Source organism: Neoarius graeffei, chromosome 4, assembly GCF_027579695.1.
Source record: "Neoarius graeffei isolate fNeoGra1 chromosome 4, fNeoGra1.pri, whole genome shotgun sequence".
Classification (NCBI taxonomy): Eukaryota; Metazoa; Chordata; class Actinopteri; order Siluriformes; family Ariidae; genus Neoarius; species Neoarius graeffei.
The window spans coordinates 115571925-115582766 of record NC_083572.1 but is presented as its reverse complement, the minus strand read 5'-3'; the positions used below and the strand labels follow the sequence as shown (position 1 = coordinate 115582766).

At 41.4% G+C, this 10842-nt stretch overlaps 1 protein-coding gene across 3 annotated transcripts in view; it reads left to right on the top strand.

Moving 5' to 3' along the window:
- Positions 1 to 10466, top strand: part of itgb7 (integrin, beta 7) — an 86958-nt gene extending 76492 nt beyond the window's left edge. For all 3 annotated transcript variants that reach the window (XM_060920269.1, XM_060920268.1, XM_060920270.1), the window contains exons 15-16: positions 3829 to 3989; positions 6911 to 10466. In XM_060920269.1, the coding sequence (XP_060776252.1) occupies positions 3829 to 3989; positions 6911 to 6979 (230 nt within the window). In that variant the 3' untranslated portion in view covers positions 6980 to 10466. The remainder of the gene's footprint in view (positions 1 to 3828; positions 3990 to 6910) is intronic.
- The last annotated feature ends 376 nt before the right edge of the window (positions 10467 to 10842 follow it).

Sequence of the window (10842 nt, the reverse complement as noted above, 5' to 3'; positions counted from 1 at the left end):
ATTTTGATGCATTTCACTGTGCTGTGGGGAGAGCGGGGAAAGAGCGAGCGGGGAAAGAGCGAGCGGGGAAAGAGCGAGCGGCATTTCTGGACAGCAAATGTTTGTTTGTCATGTTTCATTCAAAATGCTCATTTCATGCTCCGGTCATGCCCATGTCTCATCTGTGTTAACGCTGTCTAATATCAAGAAATGCAAATGTGCACACGGGCTGTGAAAAACACTCTCATTTATTGGGTAAAACTGTCATTTCATTTCTGTGTTCAGTTTCATCACCGCCATTCAAACTCCGCTATTTCTGGGTTTAGGCGGGGACTCGAGGGACTGAACCACTCGGGTCAAATAGAGGGCTTTCGCGGGTGGACGGTGGGTTGAACTATTTTGACAGGGGTGTTTTAATGTTTATTACTGAAACGGTGTTTTTATCTGTGCATAAGGTATTTTGATGGGAGAAAACGGTTTTGAGATTTTGTTTATTATGTATTTGTTTCTTTGAGTTATTATTTTGTTATAATGTTGTTATTTAGTTAATTGATTGTTTTTGGCAATGGGGTTGCCTAGTGGGTGGGGCTACAGCTAGCCTGAGGCTGTTTTGGGCCCCAGGGCCTCAGTGATGGTGGTGCAGGTAACATGGCTGATTGGAATGTGTTGAGAGTTTTGTGCAGGGTCTAGAAAGACAGATTCTGGCAAGTTTATGTCGATTTTGTTTTGTTTTTGAAGAGTTTTTGTTTTGCATTTTGGGATGCTTGTTTGCACTGTAAATATTTGTACAATTTTTTTAAGTGAAAGTGGAAGAAGAAGAAAAATAAAGGAACATTTTTAGTGGAAAACATTTTCTGTCTCTTCTGTATACTCCGCCGTTGACTAGCCTGTCATAGCAATGGATTTGAAGTCAGATTAAATAAAGGAAATTAAAAAATAGCACAAACAAATAAATAAAGCCTGTATATGTACCTGCTGAAACAGTTATGAGAATCTGCCCATAGTTTTAAACGCATTCATCCGGTTGCTCTGATTGACTTGTATTTGTTTCCTTTTGTTTCACTTTACATTGCAGCCTTTTAATTTTGGACTGCAGAGCTTTATCTTATTTCAGAGTTAAGCCGTTATCACACTGTAGAGGAAAGAGGTGGACTTGATGACAGTGGCTGTCTTGTCTGGAGTGAGATTTGCAAAAGTACTTGAATGAGAGAGTGGAGTTGTAAAAATCTTCTACGGTTGCAGAGCTGTGGTGATTTTTGCAAAAATCAATAACGGTAATTACGCGCTAACCCCCCTCCCCCCCCAAGCGCAGCACAAAACAGAAACGGTTGACATGGTTCTAATTGGTACTGTTAGAACCAGAAAACGTTGTAGTTTTATGAGCAACTTAGTTTTGGAGGTGAACCCTAACAATTTCCTGGCTGCTGCACACAACACGATGCAACCCATCACCCGCTTCTGCCGGCTCCAGCCCTGAAGGTGAAAGCGCCTAACACAAGCTTGACCCTTCCTGTGCGGTGAGCTCTTTGGGATGGCGCTTCTGACTTTTGTTTCCAGATCGTACGAACTGCTCTGCAGACCAGACATCGCTCAAATCCTTCTGTGTGAATCTGCCTCACAAATGTCTCATCTCATCTCATTATCTGTAGCCGCTTTATCCTGTCCTAAAGGGTCGCAGGCAAGCTGGAGCCTATCCCAGCTGACTACGGGTGAAAGGCGGGGTTCACCCTGGACAAGTCGCCAGGTCATCACAGGGCTGACACATAGACACAGACAACCATTCACACTCACATTCACACCTACGCTCAATTTAGAGTCACCAGTTAACCTAACCTGCATGTCTTTGGACTGTGGGGGAAACCGGAGCACCCGGAGGAAACCCACGCGGACACGGGGAGAACATGCAAACTCCACACAGAAAGGCCCTCGCCGGCCACGGGGCTCGAACCCAGACCTTCTTGCTGTGAGGTGACAGCGCTAACCACTACACCACCGTGCCGCCCCCTCACAAATGTATCTTTTTCAAAATGTATGGAGCAGACACCAAACTGTCCTGTCGGCTTGAATTTACCTCTCTTTGTCCGTACAAATCGAGCCCATTCATTCTGTAAGTGTCCTGCTGACTTTGGGCTGTAATGGACCAAAATTCCACTTTTTTAACTGGCTACACTTGAATAGCCCTAAACGACACATATCTTAGGAGAATGCTTTGGTTTTAATTTCATTCATTAAAGATCATTAAAATTGTGCTACACTTTGCAAAACAGACAAAGCCAGAAATGCCGCAAACTTTCAAGCATTGTGTGTATGACGTCACTTCCTTTGAATTAACAATAACTTACCAGGAACGCATTCGTGTAAGGGTGCACTCAAAGAGTCAAACTTTACCTGCAAAATAGAACATGTTCCCAAGTCTCGTATTAAAATACAATTTAGACAGTAAACTATTTAACATGTTTTATAAGGTATAATTTCCAGGGGTGATGTAATTTTCGTAAGACTAGCACTTTTAAATTGATTCCAAATATTCACCAAGCTAAGGAATGATAGCATTAGTATTTCAGTAGAAATATTTAAAAAAAACAAACACCTGCACATATACAGTGCTGAGCGTAAATGAGTACACCCCCTTTGAAAAGTAACATTTTAAACAATATCTCAATGAACACAAACAATTTCCAAAATGTTCACAAGACAAAGTTTAATATAACATCTGTTTAACTTATAACGTGAAAGTAAGGTTAATAATATAAACTTAGATTACACATTTTTCAGTTTTACTCAAATTAGGGTGGTGCAAAAATGAGTACACCCCACAACAAAAACTACTCCATCTAGTACTTTGTATGGCCTCCATGATTTTTAATGACAGCACCAAGTCTTCTAGGCATGGAATGAACAAGTTGGCGACATTTTGCAACATCAATCTTTTTCCATTCTTCAACAACGACCTCTTTTAGTGACTGGATGCTGGATGGAGAGTGATGCTCAACTTGTCTCTTCAGAATTCCCCATAGGTGTTCGATTGGGTTCAGATCAGGAGACACACTTGACCACTGAATCACTTTCACCCTGTTCTTCTTCAGAAATCCAACAGTGGCCTTAGATGTGTGTTTAGTCATGTTGGAAAAGTGCACAACGACCAAGGGCACGGAGTGATGGTAGTACAGTATTCTGACTGATAAGTAAAGCTTTGCTGATCTTCTTGTAGCCTTCACCTTTGTGGTGTAAAGAAATTATTTTCTTTGGGGAATTCTGAAGAGACAAGTTGAGCATCACTCTCCATCCAGCATCCAGTCACTAAAAGAAGTCATTGTTGAAGAATGGAAAAAGATTGATGTTGCAAAATGTCGCCAACTTGTTCATTCCATGCCTAGAAGACTTGGTGCCGTCATTAAAAATCATGGAGGCCATACAAAGTGCTAGATGGAGTAGTTTTTGTTGTGGGGTGTACTCATTTTTGCACCACCCTAATTTGAGTAAAACTGAAAAATGTGTAATCTAAGTTTATATTATTAACCTTACTTTCATGTTATAAGTTAAACAGATGTTATATTAAACTTTGTCTTGTCAACATTTTGGAAATTGTCTTCATTGAGATATTGTTTAAAATGTTACTTTTCAAAGGGGGTGCACTCATTTACGCTCAGCACTGTATGATTTCCTGCCAAACCCGACACCATGGTGTTTAAACTCCTCCTGAACTGTACAGCGCGACGTTTAGGCTCCACTCGATTTAATCAGGTTTTGGAGAGTTACATTGCAGCAAAACAGAGTGAATTCTATTTTTAATTAGAAACTCCTCCTCTGCTCCTCTAATTTAAAAAATTGGCATCTGTTCTTCTGTAGATACTATCGATAAAACCAGTGTGATCATTGGCTCCAGCGTTTCAAGCATCATCTTCATCGGCATCCTCATCATCATCATCTATAAAATCCTGCTGGAGCTTTATGACCGCCGGGAATACCGCAACTTCCTCAAAGCTCAGGAGAACACCAAGTGGAATGAGGTATGTTTTGAAGACACACACAAACACACATACAATTGTGTGTAAATGTTTCTGTGATCATTTCAGGCAAAAAACTCCTATTTGGATGTCCCCCAGGAGTTTGTTATAGCAGGGTTGCAGTGTGTGTAGTGCAGCGGGTGGTGAGATTCAGGAACACACTCTATAGTCACAGTGTGGAGGAGCGTCACACCACCATGAAGCTTATAATGTTTTATGAAAGTCAGTGAGAAGTATGTTGCATTTTCTGGTTGTTGAATACTGATCCACTGGGCCACTATGAATAAAAAATGAACAGCCAGGACGTGTAATATGATCTGTCCACCACTGAACTGCATGGGTTACTATCACTGTCACTGGAGTTGGAGTTGAAATAAACTTAAGAATGAAATACTAAGCTGCAGTTTTAGGGAGTTAAAATTATTTCTCTGACTTTCAATTATGAAAAAATGCCCTGATTTTATTCATTAATTTTACTTCAGTTATCTAAAACCCACTTTCAGTAACGTTAAAAACTTTTTAATGTCTAGCGAGCAAGACCAAATAATTGTTTATTTATCAGTATTTATCTGAAAGGTACATTTCTGAACATATAAGCAGATTTAACATAATTATCACCGACACAACACATGAACACACTGCAGTTCAATACCAAACAATTACTCTCACCGTGGTTCAAAATTTTATAGATATATACACAGTGCTGAGCGTAAATGAGTGCACCCCCTTTGAAAAGTAACATTTTAAACAATATCTCAATGAACACAAACAATTTCCAAAATGTTGACAAGACAAAGTTTAATATAACATCTGTTTAACTTATAACGGGAAAGTAAGGTTAATAATATAAACTTAGATTACACATTTTTCAGTTTTACTCAAATTAGGGTGGTGCAAAAATGAGTACACCCCACAACAAAAACTACTCCATCTAGTACTTTGTATGGCCTCCATGATTTTTAATGACAGCACCAAGTCTTCTAGGCATGGAATGAACAAGTTGGCGACATTTTGCAACATCAATCTTTTTCCATTCTTCAACAACGACCTCTTTTAGTGACTGGATGCTGGATGGAGAGTGATGCTCAACTTGTCTCTTCAGAATTCCCCAAAGAAAATAATTTCTTTACACCATAAAGGTGAAGGCTACAAGAAGATCAGCAAAGCTTTACTTATCAGTCAGAATACTGTAGCAATCGTGGGACAAAAATTTAAGAAAGATGGAACTGCAACCATCTCACAGAGACATCCAGGTCGTCCACGGAAGTTACAGTAACACCTCGACAGGAGCGTCTTCTGATGAGAAGGGTTGAAGAAAATCGGCATGCAAGTTCACTGCAGTTATCTAAAGAAGTAGAAAGCCAAACTGGGGTGACTATTTCCTGTGACACAATACAGCGTACGCTGCAGAGGAATGGCATGTATGGATGCCGTCCACGAAAGAAGCCTCTCCTAAAGCCCAGGCACAAAAAAGCCCGCCTAGAGTTTGCCAGGGCCCATACTGACAAAGATGAAGACTACTGGGACTCTATACTCTGGAGTGATGAGACCAAGATAAATGCTTTTGGAACTGATGGCTTCAAAACTGTATGGCGTCGCAAAGGTGAGGAATACAAAGAAAAATGCCTGGTGCCTACAGTGAAACATGGTGGTGGCAGTGTCCTTATGTGGGGCTGCATGAGTGCTGCTGGTGTCGGGGAGCTGCATTTCACTGATGGCATCATGAATTCACAGATGTATTGCTCTATACTGAAGGAGAAGATGCTACCATCACTCCGTGCCCTTAGTCGTCGTGCACTTTTCCAACATGACAATGATCCTAAACACACATCTAAGGCCACTGTTGGATTTGTGAAGAAGAACAGGGTGAAAGTGATTCAGTGGTCAAGTGTGTCTCCTGATCTGAACCCAATCGAACACCTATGGGGAATTCTGAAGAGAAGTTGAGCATCACTCTCCATCCAGCATCCAGTCACTAAAAGAGGTCATTGTTGAAGAATGGAAAAAGATTGATGTTGCAAAATGTCGCCAACTTGTTCATTCCATGCCTAGAAGACTTGGTGCCGTCATTAAAAATCATGGAGGCCATACAAAGCACTAGATGGAGTAGTTTTTGTTGTGGGGTGTACTCATTTTTGCACCACCCTAATTTGAGTAAAACTGAAAAATGTGTAATCTAAGTTTATATTATTAACCTTACTTTCACGTTATAAGTTAAACAGATGTTATATTAAACTTTGTCTTGTCAACATTTTGGAAATTGTCTTCATTGAGATATTGTTTAAAATGTTACTTTTCAAAGGGGGTGCACTCATTTACGCTCAGCACACACACACATACATTTTATATATATATATATATATATATATATATATATATATATATATATATATATATATATATATATAATATATATTTGGAATTGTATCTCATGAATCTATAGGAAAATATCTCATAATATTGGTGTGAAACCCCTTTCTGTTAGAAAGAAGAAGTGTTTTGGTTTTTTTTATTTATTATTTATTTTTAAACCTTGTTAGCGGTGAATTACATTATTAGTGTATTTATTCGTGTCTGTGTTTCTGGCTCTGATTTTATTACAAAATTTCGCCCCCTAGTGGAAGAACACAGATAAGCTCTTCTTACGTTCCAGTTGAACTCGAGTTCACAAGACAATATTAATTTAAAGCACAGGTTCTGAATTAATTTGTTGTGTCAGAACTAAACCTTTATGAGGCCAGTCCCAACCTGCGGGCCATGTGTCCGACACCTCCGCTTTAATTTAAGGACATTATTCAAAACATTGGTGCTGGAAAGCAAACACTAATTCAGAAGCATTTTTGATGCATCTCAGACTGTTTACAGATGAATATTTGTTAGTATTTTGTTCATTATTTAACCTGCTAAAATGTATGATGTTGCAGGAAAGCAATCCTCTGTACAAGGGAGCCACGACTACAGTGTTAAACCCTCTGCACTTCCAGGACAATTAAACACCAGCTTCAGAACCACACAGAGAACTGGAGAACATCAGTGTACACTGTGTGTGTGTGTGCGCGCACATTTGTAAACGGAGAGTTTTGCATTGTTTTACACATTACAATGTTATTAACAGTTTTAATCGTTATTAAATAGTATTATTGTCTTGCAGAGGAGCACTGCAGGACTGTAGAGGATATTCATTCCATTACATTCTGCTGAGCAAACTTATTTATATCTGTGTTACACTGAAGAAAGTGTCAATTATTGAGATGAGATATTTAAATACATCAGGTCCAGTATCAATGTTACATGTTCTATTACATAATTTAAATACAATAATTTAAACACCCTTCAGATATTGAGAGGGAGATATTTTTGAAACTTCATTTCTTTTTCTGCCAACTAACACTCTCAGACATCCTCAGTGGTTCTTTGGATAGTTAAACAGGTTCTTGCGAATCTTGTCTGGAATGGAGACACTGTTGTAATGTTCTCCATCAAACCTTTAAACCTTGTAATGAAGAAAACCTTTACTGTTCTAGATTTAACCTTATTTTTGTGTATATCTGATTTTATAGAAAGTTTTCTTCTTTGATGGAAATGGAAATATAATTCTTTTTATAACTCTTTAGGGGCAGCACTGTGGTGTAGAGGGTGGCATGGTGGTGTAGTGGTTAGCACTGTCGCCTCACAGCAAGAAGGTTCTGGGTTCAAACCCAGCGGCTGACGAGGGCCTTTCTGTGTTTGCATGTTCTCCCTGTGTCTGTTGCCCCTTTTCCGCCAGGGCTGGTTCGGGGCCAGTCCTTAATTTGGAACCGGGTTTTCTGTTTCCACTGACAAAGAACTGGTTCTGGGGCCAGAAAAACCGGTTCCAGGGTAGCACCAGCTCTTTGCTGGGCCAGAGGAAAGAACCGCTTACGTCAGCGGGGGGTGGAGTTGTTAAGACCAACAACAATAGCAAGACCGCGAAAGGTCGCCATTTTTAAATAAGCGATGAGAAATCATGGATGCAGTAAAGCAGCAGTCATCCATTATTATTGTTGTTGTTGCTGCTGCTGCTTCTTCTTCTTCTCCGTGTTGTTGTTGCTTCGATGTTCGCGCCAAGGTTTATGCAAACGCAGCGACGTAACTGACGTATACAGTGACGTAATGACGTGGCTCCCCTTAGCACCCCGAGCTATGGAAAAGCAAACCGGTTTTCAGCTGGCTCACAAGTTGAACGAGTTGTGAACCAGCACCAGCACTGGCCCCGAACCAGCCCTGGAACTGATTTGGTGGAAAAGGGGTATGTGTGGGTTTCCTCCCACAGTCCAAAGATATGCAGGTTAGGTTAATTGGTGGCTCTAAATTGACTGTGAGTGTGAATGGTTGTTTGCCACTATGTGTCAGCCCTGCGATGATCTGGCAACTTGTCCAGGGTGTACCCTGCCTCTCACCCAGAGTCAGCTGGGATAGGCTCCAGCTTGCCTGTGACCCTGTGGCTACAGATAATGGATGGATAATTCTTTCTTGTATAATTTCCTTGTTAGTTACTATCACAAGAACTAGATGTGCATGGGGCAAGTTCAGAGAACTCCTCCCAGTCCTGACATGCAGGTGTTTGTCTCCATCAACCCGTGGGAAAGTGTACAAAAGCTGCGTAAGGAGTGCTATGCTTTATGCTAGCGAGTGTTGGCCCCTGAAAAGTTGTGATCTCGGAAGATTAGAAAGAAACGAGAGGGCCATGCTGCGTTGGATTTTGCACACTAAGCCTGACGATAGATCGAGCACATCTATCTTGAGAAGGAGGCTCGGTCTGATGAACCTGGAGTCTACCCTCAGGCGGCGGCGACTTTGCTGGTTTGGCCACGTGCAGCGTAGCAACTCCATCATCAATCGCGCATGCCACCTCGAAGTCGCCAGGCATAAACGTTCTGGCAGGCCCCAGAAGTCCTGGCAGGAATGCGTGAAAAATGATCTGAAGGCTGCTGGTCTGTCTGTCAGCGACACCCAAGACAGAGCTCGATGGCACGCTGCTGTTCTCCATGCGACGTCCGACCCACTCTGAAGTGGATATACGGACGCTAATTTCCAGATAGTGAGTGAGTGAGTGAGTGAGTGAGTGAGTGAGTGATAATTTCCTTGTTAGACTAAAATGATATTGTGATGCAAGATGACTACTACTTCTTCCTCCAATATTGATATTAGCTGATTGTGAGTAAATCAGTATTTAATCAGTCTCTTCTTCAGAAAACCATACCGTGCTGTTGACGTATCATCCAGTGAACCTCAGTTTGATTCTCAGGGAGATGTAATTGGGGCCTTTTTTTTGTGGAAAATACATCCCACCACTATTAAGGTTATTGTATTTATTATTCACTTCCTGTAGTTATTAGTGTGCTTGACTGGATTTAATTGGATTATGTTCATAAAATGACTGTGTACAGTTATAGCCTGATGGATCACTCAGATGGATCGCTATAAACTTTTTAAAACGACATTAAAGTGGGATGACATGACAGCTGAATAAATCAGCAGGATTTCCCAGCTGCTGCAATTTAACATTTTAATCACTTCAATCATTGAGCCCATTTTAAAGAAAAAATCAAATAATATCTAAAACAGAATGAAGTTCTTTACCAGCAAACAGTCAACTTTTATTTCCAGTTCATTCATGCTGAAATCTACTGCAGTGCACTCAAGCTTGACTTCTCCTGAAGGTTTATCTCATGGCTGAGACAGACTAGCTGTGATTATTTATTGTTTATCTATTTTCACAAGCAGTGGTGGAGTGATTAACACTGTCGCCTGACAGCAAGAAGGTTCTGGGTTTGAACCTACTGGTCTTTCTGTGTGGAGTTTGTGTGTTCTCCAGGTGCTCTGGGTTCCTCCCACAGTCCAAACACCTGTAGATTTGGTCAACTGGCTCCTCTAAACTGCCCATGAGTGTGAATGTGATTGTGATGGTTGTTCGTCTCTGTGTAATGACCTGCCCAGGGTGAACCCCATCTCTCGCTCAAAGTCAGTTGGGATTGGCTTGAGCTTCCCTGCAACCCCAACAGTGAAGAAGAATAGATAATGGATGGTTGTATTCATGCTTCTGGGCAATTTAGAGTAGCTACCTGAATTTATCTGCATGTCTTTGGACTGTGGGAAGAAAGCACAACACCTGAAGGAAACCCACACTCCACACAGAAAGACCCCAGTTGGCTTCAAGGTTCAAACCCAGAACCTTCTTGCTGTGAGGCAACAGTGATAACCACTGCACCACCATAACACCCTGACTTACACATACATGGACACCAATCAGCCATAATATTATGACCACTGACATCTCATCTCATTATCTCTAGCCGCTTTATCCTTCTACAGGGTCGCAGGCAAGCTGGAGCCTATCCCAGCTGACTACGGGCGAAAGGCGGGGTACACCCTGGACAAGTCGCCAGGTCATCACAGGGCTGACCACTGACATGTGAAGTGAATAATGGTGATTATCTCATTACAGTGGCACCTGTTAAGATGTGGGATTAGGCAGCAAGAGAACAGTCAGTTCTTGAAGTTGATGTATTGGAAGCAGGAAAAATGGGCAAGTGCAAGGATCTGAGCGACTCTGACAAAATTGTATGGCTAGATGACTGAGTCTGAGCATCTCCAAAATGGCACATCTTGTGGGGTGTTCCCAGTATGCAGTGGTTAGTACCGAACAAAAGTGGTTCAAGGAAGGGCAACCAATGAACCGGCGTCAGGGTCTTCTGTGGGATTGGACCACATGAGCTAGCCTTTGTGCCCCATGTGAATCAGTGACCCTTTGACACCCATGACCCTGTTGCCGGTTCACTGGTTCTCCTTCCTTGGACCACTTTTGGTTGGTACTAACCACCGGATACCGGGAACA